At 31.2% G+C, this 23,337-nt stretch overlaps 1 protein-coding gene across 1 annotated transcript in view; it reads right to left on the reverse strand.

Annotated features, from left to right (window-relative positions):
* The window catches only part of ND-49 (NADH dehydrogenase (ubiquinone) 49 kDa subunit), a 44,694-nt gene that overhangs the window by 16,672 nt on the left and 4,685 nt on the right, over nucleotides 1-23,337 (reverse strand). The window contains exons 2-6 of the mRNA XM_076467365.1: nucleotides 21,168-21,271; nucleotides 7,669-7,778; nucleotides 6,860-7,061; nucleotides 3,999-4,111; nucleotides 3,149-3,387 (exon numbers count right to left, since the gene is read on the reverse strand). Of these exons, the coding sequence (XP_076323480.1) occupies nucleotides 3,149-3,387; nucleotides 3,999-4,111; nucleotides 6,860-7,061; nucleotides 7,669-7,778; nucleotides 21,168-21,271 (768 nt within the window). The remainder of the gene's footprint in view (nucleotides 1-3,148; nucleotides 3,388-3,998; nucleotides 4,112-6,859; nucleotides 7,062-7,668; nucleotides 7,779-21,167; nucleotides 21,272-23,337) is intronic.

The following is a 23,337-nucleotide window of genomic DNA, read 5'->3' on the forward strand; positions in this document are numbered from 1 at the left end:
AGTGAGAAGTGACTTCTCCAACTTGATGAGTAAACCTACCTGAGCAGACTTCTAAAGAAAGAAGTGCCTGTGATTGACAGATTGGGCTTGGAAAGAGGTGAATAAGAGCAACCCATCCATGCAATGATGAGTCTGAACACCTAATGAATGAAGATGACATGCAAAAGCATAGCCAACATGACAAAAAGACCAAAGAGTAGTGCATAGAACTGGAACACATCCTCTCCATGAACAAACCAAAAATAATGACGAGATTCCTGAAGAGTGGAGATGTGGAAATAAGCATCTGTCACATCACATTTGGTTATCTAAAGACATGGGGAAAACAAACCTACTAAAAACCAGATAGGATGAATCCATGGTGATTTAGGGTGTGTTCAGGATAGATCAATATCAGGTCTCCAATTTCCTGTCTTTTTGGAAACAACAAACAGATGGGAGTAAAAACCCAGAGGCACAACATGTTCAACATCACTCTTATGAAAAGGACTGTGATCTGATTTCACCATAGAAATGGAGAAGACACAAACTTGAGAAGGAGAGAAAAAAACAAACAAACATGAAAGAGAACAAGGAAGGATGAAACTGGAATTGAATACATTGATCAGATGACAGAAACTGCAACATCCATAGATCCATCATAAAGGGTTTCCAGATGTTGGAAAATAGTTGTAACCTGGTAACCCACCTGTCTGTGGAAAGATATCCCATCGTTAATAACAGTGAGGCTGAGAAGAACAGGAACAGGAAGAATGAGTGTAAGGAAGAGAACATTGGGAGTAAGGAAAACAACAAGGTGAAGAAAAAGGAGCATAGGACACTCAAACAAGCAATAATTGAGCAGAATAGTAGGGCTAGAAAAAGAAGAAGGGGAGAACAAAGAAGAATGTAATTTGCCATATTGACCATGAACTCTGAAGACTCAGAAAGATCCCTAAACACCATTTCACAAAGAAAAGGAGTTTGAGATAGCTCCTGTAATGATAAGGGGGGACACATTCCAGCAAGACACATCCTTTCCAAGTAAATCACAACAGCACAAAATCAAAGAGGCAAGGCTGAATTCAACAACTAGCAAATCACAGGAGCGTCTAGAGACAGGCCATGATCAAGTAAAAAGCCAGAGACAACTGTGAAGAGGAAAAAAAACAAGTAAAAGATTGGTAAACGTAATGTGAATTGTAGTAAACTTGGAGCTATTAAAATGTGATGCAAAGCATCAGGATTAGAATCACACAATGAAAGGAGAGGTCCTAATAGCCAAAATCCAAAAACTGGAATTTGAGGTATAATGGTAAACCATACAGAATTGGTCCAAAATATGAAAGGGATGAGGCATACTTATTCTCCACTGTACTTGAACAGCAAAATACTGAGCATAAATAAGAATGATGAGAGATGGAAATAAATAATAACAATTTGAATGAAGCTTTTCTGTCATTAAGGAAGAATTAGAAGAATCAAGGGCTAAAGTGGATGAATGTGAAACTTTATAAACCTGATCAATAATGTGTAAGAAAGGTGTATTCAACAGTCTCCTGGCTTTAACGTTACATGACTGGCTGAAAAAAACAATTGAAATTATTCTTCCCTAATGAAAAACCTCCTCAGAAGTGTGGTCCTAAAGGAAGGGAGAATGAGCAGAAGAAACAGTATAAGAGTCTACTCCCACTGAATTAATGCCTGAATCTCCTTGACCAACATCAGCAACTCAACAAGCTGGGGACAAGTGAAATGAGTTTCATACATTTGTTACATGGAAATTCAAATTCATAAGTCCATGGGTACTGTTGAAAAAAAAAAAGAAGTAAAGGAACTACTAAATAAGCACATAATTCTCACTAAAAGTGAAAACTAGCAAGAAAGCACATGAAAACACAGCAAAATTCACATGTAGAACAACTGAAAACATGTTTCAACACAATAGCACCAATTGAGAAAGTGATGAAGACTGTGCTACAATGGTCGAGGGAGATACTTGTGCTAGCATACAGGGTGCAATGGGATTGGTGGAGGGTGGTCACATGATCAGCACTTGTTCCTGTAAAGATGCAAAAAATATTGGTGAAAAAAGACTGGTGCACTGTTTATATCTGCTTATGCCTAAAGGGCATATGAAGCTAAAAGAAGTGAAGATAGTACCATTTTGGAACTGCAAATTTTCAAAAGCTTGAGTTAGACTAGAAAAATACCAGATACAATACACGGTTATAAAAAAAATATTTTTTGTTAAAATATGCATCTAGGAGGTCAAAGAGGTTCTTGCAAATGGAACTTGCAGTCTGTGCATTGCACAAAATGTTTTCATTCTTCACATGAACATCCCCTTGTACTCGTGACTTATCAGAGGCGAGTCACACTGATTTTATCTTTTCACATAAATATATCTTTCCTGCAAAAAGTTGATTAAATACATCTGAGCTTTTGTGTAGAACAGACTTCTGCTGCTTATTAAAAGTTTGCCAAAGTTTAAAGATATACCTCACATATATATTTGGAATTATAGTCAACATTAGTTATCCAATACTACCATATTTTAGTTAATTACACAAGGCATTTATAACACTGAATAAAATATGAAATAACTAGACAAACACCACATCCAATTCCAATGGCATTAAATGTACTAGTTCTAAGTAAATAAAATGTGAGGTGAAACAAAAAAAATCCATATTATAATTATCTCATTAGTAACTTTGATAGAAATGTAACTATTAATGTTTTATATCTTATAGTATCCTAATCTAAAGACAAGAAATAAAAATGCAATTACAATGTACATAAATACAAGACACTGATGTTGAACTAGTAAATGTACAATGAATCAAACCATATTAAAGTTTTTAGAAAATAACAGCTTTTGTTATTGTTAAATGGAACATTTTACCATTTTGTTAAAATAAATATAAAAACTCACATATCTGATACTTCTCTTCAGGCTTACTTTTTGTTTCAGTAAAAGTCTTTCCTTATGAAGTTACAACTTACTTCTCAAAACTCCATATTAACAACATTACCTACAAAAATATTTGTTTTGTAGCCTCACTTCTAGTTTTACAAGTCTTCTCATTGTTAATTAAAAAGATAATTTCTTTAACCGCTAAAAGCTTCATAAGCTTAAGTTGATAATCATTAAAAAAGGTCACACCTCATTCCCCAGTTGAGAGCATTCTCAGCTGAAACTACACCTATATCAACTGTTCTATGTTTCCAGATACGGTTGTTGGTAAGCAAGTCTTCAACTTCATCAATTCGTTGCCCAAACCTTTGAGTCCAGTCAAAAATATCATCCATCAAACCTAGAGGCATATCTAAGGCTACACCACCAGGCCTAACATAGGCAGCATGCATTCTTGCTCCAGACACCCGTTCATAAAACTCCATTAACTTAAAAAAAAAAAAAAAGAAGAAAAAAAATTAAGTAATATATATATTTTACTTGCAGGCATAAAACAGTAGAAATGTAAAGTATTTTTTAAACCAGTGTCTCACAACAACATTTTGGAAACATTACAAACTCAAAACCAACAAATATTAAAACCTTTCAAGGCAAAAACTAAATAATATTTAGTATATTTGTAACAGTTTTATACAGGTCAGTTAATTAATTCCACAGGTGAAAAGAAAAATTCTGTGTTAAAGAGTTAAGAAAAAAATTAAGGTAAATTAATTAGAACTTTTGTACCTTGATAAGATTACCATAGTTCAAGATCAATCTCATTAAAACAAACTTTTATAACCAAAAACATAAAAACAAAGATAAGCTACATACATAAATAAGAATAAAAAGTATGATAAACAAAGCTTACACAATAATTATATGTAAAATGAAGATTAAACGGGCAAAGGAATTAGAACAAAATCAAAATAATGTAGATTTAATCTACTTTTATTTTGCAGATTTCAATTTTACTTATAGGTATTTCTTAAGTTTATTTTAGCATTAAAATTTCATTACTTAGTCTAAAAGTCAGAAAAAGTAACATTCTACAACTAACTTTTTCTCTTTCTTCAAACATCCAAAAGAAAGGAGTCAAAGCTCCAATGTCTAAAGCATGAGTTCCAATTCCCATAATGTGGTTCAGAATCCTAGTAATCTCTGCAAATAATACTGAAAAGAAAAACAATGCAATATATTCCATTAAGTTAAAGTAAATGCAAAATTGCAAAATTTAATAATTACAGTGAATTTAAATAGATCTCTTAATAAACTTCTACTGGAAAATTGAAATACTACATTATAAATGTAACAAAATATGTCGCTTGGATATGATGTTTGAAACTTGATCCTGAAAAATTTACAATTAATAGTAATAAAAACCATGAGAAAATGAGAATACAGGCCACATTAATATATGATTAAAATTACAAAAATATTTAGTGTGTAACATAAACCTTATTGGCAGAAAATAATATTTAAAAGAATTTAAGATATATATAAATTCTTTAAAATAATATGTATCAGTAATTAAGTGTATGGAATAACCTTCACTCTACAGATATATCCTATATTGATATACATATTATTTGTAAAATAAGTAACATTAACCTTTCGTGACAGGTGATGGGTCAAAAGTCATGTCATCATATTTGTTGACTTGCATTCAAAACTTTATTGAACTACTATTTTATGAATTTATGTAAATAAGTTTGGAATGAAATTGTGGATTACAATTCAAACTTTAATATTATGTATGAGTTAATTTCTTAATTTAAAAATAAATATTAAAAGAACATGTCTAAATAGTTTTTAGTGAATCATATTGTACATTGAATGCAGCACTGATTAAAATTATATGTTTATGATGTTAAAATACTAAGTCCATAGTTTCATACAAATTAGAAACTCAAATTACTGGTACTGACAGGCTAGCATATAAAATATGAACATCATATCTTTTTAATTTGTTGAGATGTGGCTTATGTACTGAATCAAATCCAATAGACCCATTCACCTTTTTCCATTTTTCAAAACAGTCCCTTATATAAACTTTCTTCAATGTATGACATGTAAGTATCTAATTGACAACTTAGAATGTCCCACTAGTGATTTTCTCAGCCATTTTAATCTGTGAAAAGACTATCACATTCTTTTGAACCAAGATTTCAAGGCAGTTGGTTGTGTCTAGTCTGTTTGACCTAAACACAACTTAGTTACTTAGCTTAATAAAATACAATGGAATTTTACAGTATCATTAAAATTATTAATGATTTTTAGTTAATTTTAAACCTTTTAAACTTTTGCAATTGGAGGATATCAAACAACAGTTCTTTATTAGGTTTTATATATACAGTTATTGATGAGTTTGTGATTAATTAACTGTATATATAAAATCTAATAAAGAACTGTTGTTTGATATCCTTCAATTGCAAAAGTTTAAAAGGCTTAGTAGCCTACACCCAGCAGCAACCGAGTTAAAAGATCATAGTTAGAAAAGATAATTGTTTGCTTTACTTCTTTATTTATTTTTCTACATTTTAAGAAAAGCAAATTTCATAACTTATTTCTAAATCTTAATAACATATAATGTATAATAATTAAAATTTAATTGTATACTGCAAAATACTAATCCACTGAAACACAGCCAACACAGGATCTCTTTGTAAAGAGTAAAGACCAGTTTTATATTAATGGTTACAATAACATAAGTGTCCATGCACTGCATCAAGGCAAGTTATGTAATGTTAGTTAGGCATGACTGGAGGGTCAATATAAAATAATAATAATAATGTTATGAGACTTAAGCTGCTTGGACTAAACATTTGTATTTTTAATTTTATAATGCGTAGTCATTCTAATGCACAAAAAAAGCATAATTTATATTTATTTCCTAAATTGTTTATAATGGTTATAAGATTGGTCAATTGACAGACCCCACATTGTTAGTGAATAGAAAAACCACATATAAAGTCTTACTGAAAACAAGCATTTACAATGTATTTAGGAGGTTTTAGAGATTACACAAATAATATTTGAGATGATGAGATTTTTGGGATGAAGAATAGTTTTTAATCATAACATGAAAACACTTTGCACTCAGACTTGTAACAAAGCAGATTTGATATTTTAACAAACAAATCTTCAGCAAAAATATTTCATTAAAATATAATTTTCTGTGTACCAAAAAACTTGTAATCTTTACTAAAAATCAACCAGATGTCACAAAGATACACCTACTGTATCAAAAGTTCATAAATACTTAACATGAAATGTATAGATGAACTTATGTATATTATACCAAGCCTGTTGTAAAAGGGTTAAAAGCTACTACAATTTTATTCTCAGGTAAATATTCATAAAAGAATACTGTTCAAAATTATTTAATATTTCTCTCATCCCCAAAAATCTTGAATTTTGGCAAAAAAATTAAGATATATGAGGCAAAACTAACACTTTCATAGTTAGCAAAACAGCAAAATAACTAAATACTTTTAAACTACCTTTTTTTAAATTTTCAAAAATTGTCTACTCAGTATACTGAAATTTGAAAAATTGTAACTATTGATAAGGACCAAAATTTGGACTAAAAAGACAACAAAATAACTACTATGTTATCATAAATAGGTATACAAAGGAATAAAATTATTTTTAAAAATTCCATTAGTCTTATATACATAATACATTTGACCAAAGATATTAAAACGGTCTTCCAACTGTTTTTATATGGCTTTAATGGTTCATCTATTGGTTCTGAACAATCACAGGAAAGTAATTCCTGCAACTATGTTTTCAAGTGAAGAACAAGTCTATATATCAAAATGCAGATGGTAATATATGCTATACACTGAATAAATTTAAATTTAACAAAGTAAGATTTAATCTGGAAGCAAGTACAGAATGTAGGAGATGCACACTTACCACGAATGAATTTTGCTCTAGGAGGCACTTCAATATTTAGAAGTTTTTCTACTGCTAATGAAAAACACTGTTCATTTACCATCATAGAGACATAATCCAGCCTATCAAAATAGGGTAGTGCTTGAAGATAGGTCTTATATTCAATCAGTTTCTCTGTGCCTCGATGAAGCAGACCAATGTGAGGATCAGCTCGCATAACTGTCTGAAATAAAGAATAAATCCATTTTACATGCAGAAATAACAAACCAGGTAATACATTTTTAAAACAAACTGCAACTTCCAGTGTAGTCATTAAAAATCCTGAAATGAAAAAGAAAGTTAAACCATGTACACACCATTGGCTCTGTTTTAATTTAATGTGAAGCAACTCTATAATAACACAATATTACTCAAATCTGTTGAAAAATATATAAAACTTCTTTATAACTTTTTTTGTCCATTATGCTAAGCATAATAAAAGTTGAGTAACTTCAGAATGCATTAACATTTCTTTTATTTTTGGCAGTTGGTTTAAAATATTCATCACTGAGCAACTGGAGAATCATAATATAAAACTATCTGGAGTGAAAGACAAACTAAAGCAAATAACTAAAACTTCTTTAGATATTAAAGTTTACCATAGTTTGTTATTTGCTGTTTATACACACACAAAATGGCCATAATATACTGTAAAAGTATTTACAATATATTTTAATACTGAAGAAAACAATAAAGTAACTATGATATACAATATCTTTCAGATTTTCTTAACTGCAGCATACAAATTAAAAAAAAAAATTTTATCAGTAGTGAGTGAGGTACGAATTTACCTCTCCATCTAGTTCTAACACCATTCTCAAAACACCATGAGCTGCTGGGTGTTGTGGACCAAAGTTTAATGCGATGTTACGAACATTCTTTTCTACAGGAGGTGTTTTAGCTGAAAGAAAAAAAAATATACAACACAATGCTTTTTACAACAGTTAATGAAATCTAAACAATATTTTGATGTTAAAGCAATAATTTAATGAAAACCTACATGAGAACCCTTGAAACACTTGTTTTACTTACAAAGTACTGATATGTACAAAACAAGCTACAGAAATATGAAAATATATCTCAGCAATACTTTTCTTTAGAAAATAGACTTTTTCACTTTTGTGAAACAACAAATATTTTTAAAACAAAATACTTATTATTGTAAATTTTTGAAAACTTAATGCATGACAGAAAATAAATCTTGTTTCTGAAAAACATTTTTAATATGCTTATTGGTAGGGTAATCTTAGCTTTTAAATCACATTTAACTTAATCATTGTCCCTAACTAAATATGATTATAAACATACAAAACTATTACACACTTCAATACATCAAAAAAGCCTGAAAATATTTCTTAAAGAACTAGATAGCAACCACTTATTTTATATAGTCTTCCAGTAAATGCCCGGCATAGCCATATGGTTAAGACACTCGACTTGTAATCCGAGGGTTGCAGGTTTGAATCTCTGTCACATCAAACATGCTTGCCCTTTCAGCCATGGGGGCATTATAATGTGATGGTCAATTCCACTATTCATTGATAAAAGAGTAGTCTTAGAGTTGGCAGTGGGTAGTAATGACTAGCTGCCTTCCCTCTTGTCTTACACAGCAGGTAGCTCTCATGTAGCTTTGTGTGAAATTCAAAACAAACCAAAACAAACTTCCAGTAAAGTTTATGAAAATATTTTTGTACCGCCTCAATATTGTTTAGTATTCACATCAGTAGTTTTTCAAATGAAGAATTTATGTGGAAGAGGGGTTAAAGGAGGCATATACTTCTGGTGTTTATCATTCTAAATTTGAGATAAAAATAATGGTGAAGCATCTGTAAAACTCTTGTGAAATAGATCTGTACAACTGCTCATTAGATGACACTTGCTTATAGTGCATACACTGGATACACTGGCTGCCATTTCTGGGAGACTATTTAAAAAAATCTAATTACAAGATGCTTTGTTAAAAAATAAAATAAAAGGACCATGAAACTGAAATAAAAGTATTCTATTTTAGTTATTGTGGAGTATTTCAAGCTCTTTCATTCAGTAATAGTTATAATTGTTAGCAGATTCACCACGCTATACAACTCATTGCATGAAAGTTATTCAAAGTACAGAGCTAAAGATTTTCATACATTTTACTGACATAAACTGTAAAATTTTTATATATTAAAAGTGGTACAATTTATTGAAAAAGTTTTTTAAGAACTCCATTTTTTCAGTGCTACATTTAAAAATTACATCAATAAAAATATAATCAAACCCTCATGTGCAGTCCTAGTGAAAGTTGTAAGAAGAGCATTTTCATTTAAGATTGTGCTATGTTACAAAGAAATGGTTGTTGCACATACCATAGATATTTTTCTAATTTATGGATCTTGAATATCTAAAGTGTGCAATTTCTTAATGGATTTCTGTTTATGATGCCATTCAATAGCTTGTATGGAAGTTGTGGTTTCATCTATATATAGTGACATACATGCTATGACCATTACAATAATATAAGCTTCGGAATAGAATTTTTCAAAGATAAATAAAATAAGTATAAACTAAAAAATACTCCATGTTGGTATGTAAATGCAATGGTATGTTTTTAAGTTAGTATGTACAGTTAAAAAATTATTTCAATTTTGCATTTGATTAAGATGTCAAAGCAAGTCCAAGCTTAAAAGAGGCCACAAAAAATAAAATCTACCATAACTTTGATAAATTATATGTAATTAAAATATTTTTGCAGGATTATTTTCCACACATGGATTGACAGTAATAAATTTTAGAATCTTCATAAAATTTTTCTTATCTGAAAACAGAGACATCATTATTGAAAATAATCAGCAAATCCTGTTTCTGTGGCATAAAGTATGTTTCACTCAGCACACAAAACTGATCCGTTCCAAAAATAAAAGTCAGTTACTTTCCATTGCAGCTACAAACTTATCTAAAACTATTGTTAATGTTTGTTTTTGATTAAATGATTTCAGCCTTTACAGCACCACCTTCCCATATTAAAAATTTGTCTCTTGAGTCTTCAAAGTCATGTAGCATTAAATTAAGTAGCTTTGTCCGATATTTACGTGTGATAATAAAAACCAGATAGTAAAACCACTTAATGAAAGTAACCAAGCCTATACTACACAAAATTTTTAATGTACTGTAGTATTTTACAATGACAAACTATTTTATTTCTTGAATTGATAAAACAGATACTACGAGTCTTTAAACTTCTGGCTACTAAGAATCTCAGTAGGTAATATTGCTCCCATCAAGTGGATGAAATTGTTTGACATTTGACATAAAGTTTCCTAAAGTATGTAGCATGAAAACATATTTAACATTTAATTTTTTTTCTACTATTTCTAATAAAAATTTATTTTAACAACCTGGATTCTGAATAGTTCACCTGCTTTGTGATTTTTATACTGATTATAAAAATACTATTTCAGGCCAGAAAATTTGTCACTTTTAAAGAAAGACCATTTCATCTTAGATTTTCTCTCATTTTAAAGGGTACAAAGGTCACAGTATACATTAACGTTAACAGTACAGAAATGGGTTTCTCAATTAGTTAAGGAAATAAGGTATTAATTTTTCACCAGGGGCTTGGGAAACTGGATTATTCTTCCAGATTATATTTATCATGTAGGTAATCACTGAAACTTACAAAGTAATGGTACATCAGCTTTAAGATTAAATAGAAAAAAAGAAAGAGGTATCATGCTGACTTAAAATGTCCTGTGACCTTTACAAGATTCCTAGTTTTTGTCCACTTCTAATCCCCAATGATGTTTAAAAAGTTTGTACAACTTATAGGTACTTCTCTCCACTTGTTAATTTGTCTAACTCTGAGAAGGATCAAATAAAACTCTTTGGAAGATATGCTTTTTAAAAGTTTCAAGGATTTAACCTTTGGTGATTTTACAAACCAGAAACAAATTTCAGGCATCTTTATCCATTGTTAATTCATACAATAAGTACTAGTTTTTTCCCCTCCCTCTTGACACTGAATGACCTTTGATTTAAGAATTGCATACAGCTTGTATGCACCTCTATCCTTCTATTACTCTGTTTAAGAATGATCAGACAAAATCCCTTAGAGGAGAAGTAAAAAGGGCTATTTTGCACCAATAAAATTCAACACCACCTTGTCTGACAACTAAACCAAGATTGATGATAGTTATACAGTTTCAAAACAGCAGCTCTTTCAAAATCTTGATGGTCAGACAAATAGATAGAAAAACACACTGCCATGATATAAGGTCAACATTATATTTCCAAACAATGCTACTACTAGTATTTTTTTTATGCAATTTCTAATGTAAGCTTGTAAAAATAAATAGTAAACTATGCTTACACTACAGCGTAATACATGGTCATAACCTAGAAATTACATGTCATCACCCATTGCATTTTCAAACTCACTACTTGTTATTCAGCAGTGTTAACTATAACTAGCTAATGCAACAGGCCTAAGCCTTTGATGGGTTTGCACATAAAATTTAGAGTCAAATTATTAACACATCCTATTTCTCTTTATTTCATAAACATGAGAGAATTCTCAACAGCTGCAGCACTTGAAATCTTTTTAGGATGGATTAAATAATTAATTTACTATATTTTGTTTTTCTTGAGGTAGCATTTTCTCTACTATTAGTTTTAAAAACTTTCCAATGAAGTCAAGTGGCAGAGAAGGGAAAACAAAAATAAAATTGTACCATTAGTTACTAGCAAGCATGTAATTTAAGTGTCTGAAATTCCCCACTTGTGACATTGACTTCATTCAATGTTCGGCCTATCAAGTCACCAATGGTTTCATCCAGATTAATTTTTTGTATTGAATGTCTTACAATATCTAAGTTTTTCCTTACAATTAACATTGACATTTTACAAGTGGCTTGTGAAACACAATCAGTTCTATGAAATAAAAAATATCTTAATTGATTAGTTTTCAATCTGGGAAATAGTATTGTAAAAATATGCACCTAAGATTGTGGCACACATTTGTATGTAAAAATACCAGAAATTTCTAGAAGTACTACAGCACATGTATTTCTGCAATGTTAAATCACTTTACAATACCATTTTGATTTTTTTTTGTCTCATGAGCAAAATGCCACCTCAGAAATTAATAAAAAAAAAAAGGAAATGAGATTTTGTTTTCTTCTTAGAAACATGAATTCCAATTCAATATGCAAAGAACGAAAATGGAAAAACAATTTTTTTTTCCACAAAATCAAAATTCTGGGGTCAACAGGACTGTAAAACAATAAGAAAAATAATCCTGGCCTTGACTATATTTTTCTGCATCAACAATACCAAGCATGGGATGTACATAAACCAGATTTGATTAACCTCAAACTTAAATTCTTTAAGGTAGGATTAAGAGACCATGGGTATGCTCAGTTTGACCTAAGCTGTAATGAGATCACAAATCATTAAAAGCTACGAGTTAAAAAGTTTGTATATGACAAAAGAAATTTGGAGCTGTTCTACGAGCCACTATGTTACAGCTAAAAATAGTATGTAATTTACATTTTTATAAAAAAAACAACAAAAAAGATCAAGTTTCTGGCACTTCACAGTGTTCTCTCTCTTAACTAGTTCCTTTTTGTAGCAAGGAATATTAGCAGTTGTGCACTTCATTTTGACCAACATATGTACATGCTGACTTTGATTATCTCATATTGCTGTCACTGTGGATCTTTGTGCAATTTCATTGGATTTGTTGTATGAACTCCAATTTGAATTGCTTGCTACTACCAAATGCCTGCTGTATGGATCAACAAATGTTTCTGTTACAAGTCTAGTACTTGCAAACCCTAAGGTTTCCCTTTACTGTGGTAATAAATACAAAGATTGCAAGGGCACAATGGCCAAAGGGATACCAAAAGATAACAATTGTGGCTGTAAGTGTCTGTAATTTTGTGAGGACACCATGGCCATTTTGAAAAATATGGCAACAATTTCCTGCCCTACAATTTATTATTTATCTTACTTTCATATCTCATATGGATAACTTCTAGAACCTCCTAAATGAATATTAGAAATTTTCAAGGTAAATGTTGTATATGATTTACCATTTTGTCAACTATATCAGTAATTCTACTGATTATCATCAATGCTTTAAAAATGGAAATATCAACTCAGCTTCTTGGAATAGTCTTAAAATTTCTTTGAGTCATATTTATAATTAACATTATACATTTTCATTAATACTTTAATTTCAATTTTTTTATTTTTGTTTCCTGTTCTTTATCTTTAATTATTTACATCTACATCAATAACCTATTTCTTGTGATATAACATTTGCATTAAAATAGATAGTTTAGTCTCCATTAAAACATAATTTGCACTAAGCTTGATATGAAAGATGTTTTGAGTGAAGCAAAGCATAGAATAATATTAAAAAATCATTAAACATTTTCATTAATACTTTAATTTCAATTTTTTTATTTTTGTTTCCTGTTTATTAATTATTTACGTCTACATCAATAACTTATTTCTGGTGATATAACATTTGCATCAAAATAGATAGTTTAGTCTCCATTAAAATATAATTTGCACTCAGCTTGATATGAAAGATGTTTTGAGTGAAGCAAAGCATAGAATAATATTAAAAAATCATTAAACCTTTCAATTATTATTTTCAAAACACAAATAATAAATAATTAAAACACAAAAGTAAAACCTAAATGCAATTTAACTATTTATCAAAATAACATATATAAACCATGAAAAAACTGCCATGTGATACAGACACGGTTTTCAATAATCATTGGTTGGTTGATTTAGTGTTTTATGGCACAAAGCAGCTAGGGGTATCTGCACCAAATATCCGGTACAAAGTTAAAAGTAAATTTAGCAAAATTCATAAAAGGAATTTAAGGTAAGACAAAACAAAAAACCACAAATAGCATAAAACCAATCTTTACATCTAGTCTACAACACTAAGAGAAAAACTACAGTAATTCAAGTTGTAAAGGACTTTCTGTAGCGTAACTGTAATTATCATAACTCACCAGGAAGACAAACAGGTAAGTACAAAAACCACTGTCAGTCCCCTGAAGTTAGCCTTTCCAATCCTGGTTCTGAGTTATTTCACATTATGGCCATTTTCAAAAAGGAAAGTAATAAAAAGGTTTTAAATGACGTGTACCAAAATTATAATAATAACTCACCAGGATGACTAATGGGTAGTTCAATCAGATAGTTCAATCAGCAGCGTTACTCACCTGACAGCCTTTCCAGTCCTGGTTTCAAGTTATTTAATGTTACAGCCAGTTTCTAATTTCAAATCAAACTAGATGAACTTTGATTTTTAAAAGGAAGCCCCATTAAAAAAGGTGTAATGTATAAATTAAAAATCTTAAGTGGCATTAAAAAGATTAATGGCCTTTAAAAAACTAAAAACAAGGTGGACAGCATTACCATCACCAATAACACTCTCTTACATTGTGGACAAACCTTGGGACAGAACATGCTTGAAATGGTGCTGCTGCTGAGTCGTAAAGATGACAAGAAAATAAAATGTGGCTTATTGTGATCTGAGTGTTACACTAACTACATACTGGTGCATCAGTTCCAGATGAAAGAAAACGATGAGTTAAATCACTGTGACAAATGAGTATTCTAGTTAGAACAACTTCCTCTTTCCGATCCTTACAGAAGCACGACGGCCATAGCCAAATACAAGGTTTTATTTGGAAAAGCTTGTTTTCTCATTGCTCATTCCAAGTCGACTGCCAGCTGGCACAAAGCCAAGCCTTGAATACAGGACCATAGTCCATGTACGAGAGAGTTACAGCGGTGATAGTGCCAGAGCAGATAGAATTAGCTGCAGTGTCGACGAGCTCGTTTCTGCAAATACCAACGTGGCCCAGTATCCAGAAAAACTGGATAGAAGTGGATGCAAAAGAGATGGGCCAGTCAATTTTGAATATCGGCAAGAACAGGGTGTGAACCAACGTGAAGCAATTTCAGGGCCAATAGAGAGCTAAGCAAGTCAGTATAAATAGTGCACTTTGATTACAGCTTAGATTCTGTGTGATCCAGGGCAAGAGAAATGGCGTACAGTTCAGCAGTGAACACAGAAGCTGTAAAGGAAATTCTGCTCACAACCACCAAACCACAACAAACCATGGCAGAGCCCACACAGTCACCTGATTTCAAACTATCTGCATAAATAGGAATGGAAGGATGGTTCAAAAGATGTTCAGAAAATAACAGACAGTATTTCCAATCAGGAGTGTTTACTTTTCTCAGATGACTTCAAGATAGGTCACAATTGGGGACTGTAAGAAGCCATGGTGGAATGAGCTGACCAGTGGATACAGCAATGTTATCTAAGGACAAATCCAATTCATCCAACTACACCTGAATACAAAGGCCAAAAGAAGCAATGGCAGACTGTCTGTTCTGAAAAAGTATGGCCCACAAAGGAAGAAAAACACAACCCCAAATGGGATGTTTTGGTGGAGAACCCTCTGTTTACAACCACGTTTTTTTTCCTTACTGTCCTTATTCGAGGGAGGTCTTTCGACCTCCATGGATCCTGCCCTAGGTTGATTGGGCAGGTCTTTGCTGTTGGAAGGGTATTCCAGTGACTGAGGACGTGAACAAATAATTGTTTTGCATCTTGGGGTGAGAGAAGAAGATGTATCCAAGGAAATACCTGTACCTTGAACCAAAGAATGTGGATGTTGGGGTTTGTTGGAATGCATGTAAGGGATAGAGATGGGTGTTAAAGTTGATTCATCAACTTTTTTAACTATGGATGTCAAAATACTTTTCATTTGTTTGGAGAATGATTCTTTTGAAGGCACAAAGAGATCTGTCTGCACTCCTACTGTAGTTGTGGAATGAAGCGCAGCAGCATACGTCTGAGATGAGGTGGTGGACAGCAATTTTCGAGCAGATAGGTAATATTATGAATCATTTTCAAACGCTGCACCTCTCTTTCTTCCAACCATTGAAAGGAAGAATGAAAGTAGGATGAGTGACAGCCATTTCAACTGATGCAATGAGGGTCCATTTCACACTCGTATGCATCATGATCCTTGCCACCTCAACGAGCACACACCGAGGAACCACGACATGATATCTTTGAGTGAACAAACCACTGACACTGAAAATACCGTAGAAGGTTTGGAATGCATGGCCATACTCTGCAATTAAGATAACCCGCCTCGATGGTGACAGGCAAATGTGGTAATGAGGACATTGGTTGGTATCATAATTCTATCTTTGTGGGTGGATATATGTCTCACTTCAGAAACTCTTTGGATGAAGAAACCAGCGAGAATCTCTGACTCTGGGACGTTCTTCAAATCTCTCTCAACAATAACTCCTTGTGATGAATTCAAAGTAGTATGAGGTGTAACTTCAATAGGTATATCCCCAATTGCCTTTGAATGCAAGAGGAATTAACTGTGTTGAGATATGGATGCTTCCACCAATATGTCACCAGATAGAAGCTTCTTTTCTGACTTTGGAGAGCCAGCAAGTCCCTCTAGTTCTTTCTGAATGAAAAAGGGAGACATATGACCTAAAGGTTTGTCTGAAAGTGAGTGAAATATAAGAAAATGAAGTACAAGAGGTGGCATGGATTGCTGCTCAGAATCTTCAAGACGTGGTCGTTTACTTGTAGACTATTTTTTCACTATTTTATTTAGATTTTTAATTGGAAAATCCATAATAAAGAAAGTGAAACTTTGGTGCCCACAGACCCCACCCACCATGAGGGCACGGACTACAATGTCAAACAAGGACACTACAGCAATGCCAGGATTTTGTGAGCACTATACTCAATCACCAGCATCAGATACAATGTCCACAACACCTGTTGAGAACATCCAACACAGGTACTTGGTTGACCCTAGCCCAAATGGACCAGCCAATTGACCCAAGGGGGTCACCCCAAGGCCACTCATCTACAGGAATTCAAGACCAAAGTGATGTGTTAGGATATGACCCCTCAACCACCAGGATCCTCTCCTCCCCTTCATGGGTTGCCAAGCCCGACAAACACGAGTGGATGTTTAGATCCCAGAGTAGGTTAACTGAAAGAACAGCACCTTCCCTGGGAGGTTCCCTCACTACATACAGGAATCCACATTGAGGGGTGTGCTTTATAGAAATTAAAATACATCAAATCTACACTCTTACCCTCATCTACATGAGCAGTAACCTTTTCAAAGAATATCAAAAGATTTGGAAAGCAAAGTTTTCCCTTTCTTGTTGACTATCCAATAAAATACAAAACTTTATTAAATGATTTTTAAAATATTATTCTTATTTCAATCCATTTAAAATGGATTTATAAATGTACATTTCCTGTTACAGTAACAACTTTCAAGAGCATCTCTTTCCATTGGTTATAAGCATTTCACTCAACTAAAAAAAATGAAAAACTTTCTTATAACACAGCTTATTTTTTAAGTGGCCATGGCTTATCTTCAACTGAGGAAATATTAATAATGGTTTTCTGAGGAAGAAATTTTTGGAATGTGCTGAAGTTATGAATAAGCAACATGTTTATGGTGTACTTTGTACATCTAAAGGAAGTGTCTACAGTGCACACATAGTTCCTTCTGCATCAGCTCTTAAGTTTGAGTAATTGTAACTGTGAATAGGTCACATAACAGTAAAACTGTTTTTAATTGTTTTTTATGTTTCTTTCAAAATAAAGGAATAAAAATTTAGATAATATAAAACACTGAATTATAATGCCATGCCAATATAAATTGATAGTAAAATGAATTAATTAAATTTTGAATGTAATGCAGTACTATACATATAAAGGAATTTAAAAATACAGGAATATAACTGAACACTAGTTAACATTTTGTAGACATAACCACAAGAATTAGGAAATGATGTCTTAAATACTTTTTAACTATGATATCCTATATTTTTTCTCTCTTAAACTCTTATAAAAATGCCAGCTTCCATTACATTTAATCAAGTTATTTCAACAGTCATTCATCCTGTTAAAAAATAAAACTGGTTTAACTGGAGCCTAGCCCTCATTTTCAAATTGGACCTTTATCCAACTGATACTCTTGAAAATCTTATAACCTTCAATAAGATCACTTCTTATCATTCTTTTCTCAATGTAAAATAAGGAACTAATAAGCTTTCCCTATAAAATAGCACTTCTATTCTTGGAAGTATCTAGTATCACTTCTATTGACCCTTTCCACAGATAACATCATTTCTTAAATAAAGATATTAAAATTGTATTATACACAGTATTCCAAGTAAAACATAATTAGTAATCTGTAGGGAGATCTAAGAACCTCTTTTCAATTCTAATCACTACGTATACAAATACATCCCCAAATGCTATTAGTATTATTACTAGCTACAGAGCATTATAACAAAGCTTTAGTGACTTTTCTACTATTATGCCAATATCTTTTTCTTCACTCTTGTTATTGAGTTGGTAAATTTCCATATATTTGTTATCCAAATTATGGTAACCTACAGTAATTACCTTAAATTTACTGTAATTAAAAGTATAAAATGACCTTATGTTCATCCTTATCATGGTACCAAATGAAAGAAGCCTGAGACATGAAAATACTAAAAGATCACAGATCTCAAGGACTCATAAATAAATCTAATGAAAATTCTAAACTATACCTCCTGAATATATTTCAAATATGTTTTTCAGTAAAATTTTATATTTTATTTACCCTAATTCTTTACAAGGATGAAAATTTGACCAACTTTAAAACCATCAAAAAAGTATAAATAAATCTAAGATATCCTTTTTCTTTGTAGAATGACTTCAAATTCTAGCATGAAACTATATTTGTTTACCCTAAGCAGCTTTAAGCTCATAACAGTATACATCTATTTGTTGCCCTTTTAACTGTCTCACTATTATTTGAGCCATAAGAAGTTGTAAACCACATGAAAGATGTGCAACTCATGTTATGTATGCTTCTGAATTACATTACTTGTGAGTTACTTTGAGTTGTTTGTAATTGCACCTTGTGAAAAAGTTTATTACATTCTTAATATTATTAACTTTACCTAATCTAACCTTTACTAATATCAAATATTTCCCATTTTTACATTTTAGTTTCTGCTACAATAATAAATAAAGAAAATATGAACAACACCATATAATGTTCTTTCCTGTGCCTTTTTTTGCTGTTAACTATTGATGACATGTAACCCTACTTTTTTTTATATCAATAGTAGTAATGCTCCATATAATTTTTATTTAATTAAATGATGCACCAAAAACTTAGAATTATAACATGCGAAAAGAAAACAATATTCAGTAACTATTACATTTTTTCTGGTTTTCCAATATTCAACAAAAACCATTACAAACCCATGCAAACTATCTAATGTGTTTTCCATGACAACAAAGCTTTACCAAAAGAGAAATTAACATTTTTCTGTTCAGAAAACATCAAAATGCAATACATCATTTGATAGACAAAAATCTGAGTTTTCTATTGGTTATAAATAACATAGGATTAAACATAAGATAGTACTACTGACAAATCTTGGAAGAGAGGATGTGTCAGGGGGGTGTGGCAAAAGGGTCTGATTTTCTATTTGGTGGCTCTGTAAACAAACAAAATTAAAAGCTCCAAAAAAATATGCTTTACCTGAGCAATGACAATATTATAATGAGTAATTTGTGTTGAATATTTAACTTCTTGGATGGGTGATAAATAAATTAAAGAAAGAATACCTAATGCAAAAAATGTAACAATTTTCACACTAAGGAAAATTCATAATTTAACAAAATGTTGGCTTATTAAATTAAGAACTTAAAACTTGTATCATAATAAAATATGAATTATTAAGTATGATTCATTCTACATTAATTGGTGTAACATGAACAAACATAAAGTAGTTTAATCAGATTTTGAATGTAACTCACAAAAAATCTCATGACCAGAGCAATAAAGTATAGCTGAAGAAAGAGGGGTATTTACTGCTGAAAAGTCAAGACATTTTCTTTTTCTAAAAGATAAGTAAACCAAATTAAGAGTGATGAAGCATAACCAAAAAATAAAATAAAATAGATTATTTTGAACAGTAGTTTGTGGCAACCTTGTTCAGTTGCAATATCTTCAAGTCACTTTTTTCTATGGTTAATCAATTATTGAATTATTTTGTAAGAACTGAGGGGTTTGATATCCTTTACAGTTTTAAAGTTACCAGGAACTATTTTTTTCATAAAATGCCTTGTACAATTAAATATTAGGGTTTGAAGCCAAATGAAAGTGTTATTAGAATAAAACATACCATTTACCTCTTTTCATTTGTGAATATCTTTACAAAGAGTTCAGACTTTTTGTGGTGGATTCAGTTGTGTTAAGAATGAAGAATGTTTAAATGATGCTAAGATATATATGCTAATCAAATTCAATATAAAGGTAATATTAATGCTCAAATGTTAAGTAAAATAAAACAATTAATGTATTAAATAAAGAAACAAAAATTAAAGACATTTTACTGAAAATTTCTGTTAACTATTTTCAGTTGTGAATAAGGTCCTTAAACAACTTGGCACTATTTTATGCAGATGAACACCTTACCACATAAAAGCTTGTTTAAAATACAAAAACTGATAGTTACAGTAGGCTTAATGGGTAGTGGTTGGGTGTTATATTAGTTAGGTAGGATAACTTATTATGACCCTTCATACTAGTATAATTTGCCTACTGGGCTACTAATCAGCATCTTACCACCATAAAAAGGGCTGTAATGTTAATTTCAAGAAGTAAGTTTATATAACTTACTTATACCCAAAAGATAGTACCTAAGTTTTATAAACATTTTCATTTTGTTTTTTTTTTCTTCTTTGGAGAGCAATCATCTTCCCATAACTGTCTGCAGGCAGTGAAGGGCAATACAGATGTGGCCTTAACAACCCACATCTGGCTCTCCTAATTTTTTTCCCTATTTATATTATTTTAATTTTTATTCCTTTATTTTATTTCTTTATATGAGACTGATGAATGGAGGTTAACACAGATAGAAATTGTATCCCACAGCAGTTTAGGTCCTACTTCTGCAGTCACTTCCAAAACCTAGGGTACATTTTATATCCCACATTATAACCTGTACCCTGAGAACCCTTTTAATTGGTGCAGTGTTTATTTTTCAATTTTGTTGCAACTTCTCTTTTTTTGTAACAAACTAATCAAATTGAATATCGATTAGCAGTTTCCACTAAACTAATTTGTCTCCTGGAACTGCAGTTAAATTATTTCCATCCAAACTCAAATGACCATACTGCAACACTGTTCATATTTTAACTTACAATTCCAGGGTGGTAGCTTCCACTTTGAAGAAATTTCATCAGGATACATAACTGGACCATGAAACTGCTTGAAAAACTCAGCATCAGGGAACCAAGTGGCATTTCTGAAAAATAATATTACGTAAAACATAAATCCTTATAAATAGTAATGTCATTTCTACATACAAGCTCAATATTCATATAATGTTGCATCCAATTAGTTTTACATTAAGAATAATAAAAACAACACTACAAAAATTAAAGTATATATAAGCATACCAGCAAAGTAATCACATTTCTGAAGTTCAATGTATGCTATCATTTACGTTTCTCTTCAACTGTATTCATCCAATTAATACTGCATCTTAAATAATATTGGAAAGTTTTTTTTAAATACATATAGTAATATTTATTAAAATATTTAATGACACCTATAGATTTTATTTGATATGTTCAAACAGAGTATTCATGATGAGTATACTGGAATAGAGAGAAACTTTGTTACATAATTTAAAAAAAAAAGGTGCAATTTTTTTAATAACAAGTAGTTGCCATTAGAGTATAGTCATCACATTGTTATGCTATTTATATAATTAATCTAGTCTTAATAGTACAAAGCTAAAATATAATCACAAAAAATCTTAGTATTATCAAGAATATTTTTCTGGAAAAATTTTAACCTTCAAAATTTTAGCTTATAGTAAATACATATAACTTGTTGCTAGTAAAAATCATAAAATCCAATGAGAGAACAATTTTCCACATACCTACTATGTAGTTTTCATAACATTATATCTATATGACAATTAGTTTTATTTCTTGTGTTCAGTGAAAGAACTCTTAGAACAGCACAGCATTCAATAGCACATTCAATTTTAAGCTTGTGTTACATCACTTTCATTATACTAATAATTCAGAAGTTAAGCAGGTTTTTAGTTCACTGCATATTTAACAAACAGAAAAGACCATGAGTTTGATCAATATACTGATGTGGAAAAAAAGAGAAAAAAAGAAATAGTCAACATAAACGAAATGTCTAGCGACTTTTAAACAATTATTTAACAGACAAAAATTAAGTCATATTTGATCAGACAAAAGAACAAAATGTTTACTCAATTTAAACTTGTAAAAACAAATTTTTAAGTATAACTGAATTAAGATCTGCAACTTATTAGTGACTATAGCTTTGATGCAGCATTGAATAAATATTCTTACTCTGCAACCATATAAAATTATACTGCACTTAAAGTACTACAGCATGAGCTAATCTGAAGAAAACAGGTCATGTTTGGGACCAACAAACATAAACATCAGTAATAATATGATGTCCACCCACTCTCAAATTTTCAATGACCCTGCATGATCTCATCATTAAAACTGAAAATGTCAAGTACAATTACTATTACAACAAAAAAAATACCTATTGCAAGAAAAATAATTGTACAAATGTTTTTTTCAATTTCTTAAACTTCCCTGTGGATAGCAAATTGCATTCACATGTTATAAAATAGAAAAGGAGACTGTTAGTGAAGAACTAGAATATTTAATTACACAACCACTTCATCATGCCTAATTTGGGACATTAATTATGATTTGTGAACTTTCCATCTCATAAGTTGTAGATTAGTGTTCACCTGATTTTTAGTCTATAGATGAATATGAGAAACTAACACATTTTGCATGAGATCATACTCATAGCTATTCTGATGATATTCTTTTACCAGTTATAATTTTCCTGCACAGAATACATATTTCTGATAGATACTTACCTCCGATCATGAAATAGCTTTTCTCAATTAATGCTGCCCTCTACAGGTGCAGATTTTTAACTTACCACTAACCTTGATACTCTTACCTACCCCAACGTGTTTAATGTGATACAGCTGCACTACAGCATGCAACATCAATAGGAATGTAACACACCCTCTTCATACAACTGTCACTTTGAGATAAGGTACCCTTAAGAAACACCAGAAATGGGGAGAAAATATGGAAGTGTGAAAGATGTTGAGTATCTTTTGAAAAATATGTTTTCTGTATAGGAAAATTATAACTTCCAGTGCAATACCTTACTTAAACTCATAGAATAACTAGAATTCCACATTGATCTGGTGGTGGTAAAGGTGCAAAATTACCCAAATAATCCCTCTTCAGAATGTCTCTAAAAAGAACTCATCGAGTGCAACATCTC

The sequence above is a fragment of the Tachypleus tridentatus genome, chromosome 11 (assembly GCF_004210375.1).
Source record: "Tachypleus tridentatus isolate NWPU-2018 chromosome 11, ASM421037v1, whole genome shotgun sequence".
NCBI lineage: Eukaryota > Metazoa > Arthropoda > Merostomata > Xiphosura > Limulidae > Tachypleus > Tachypleus tridentatus.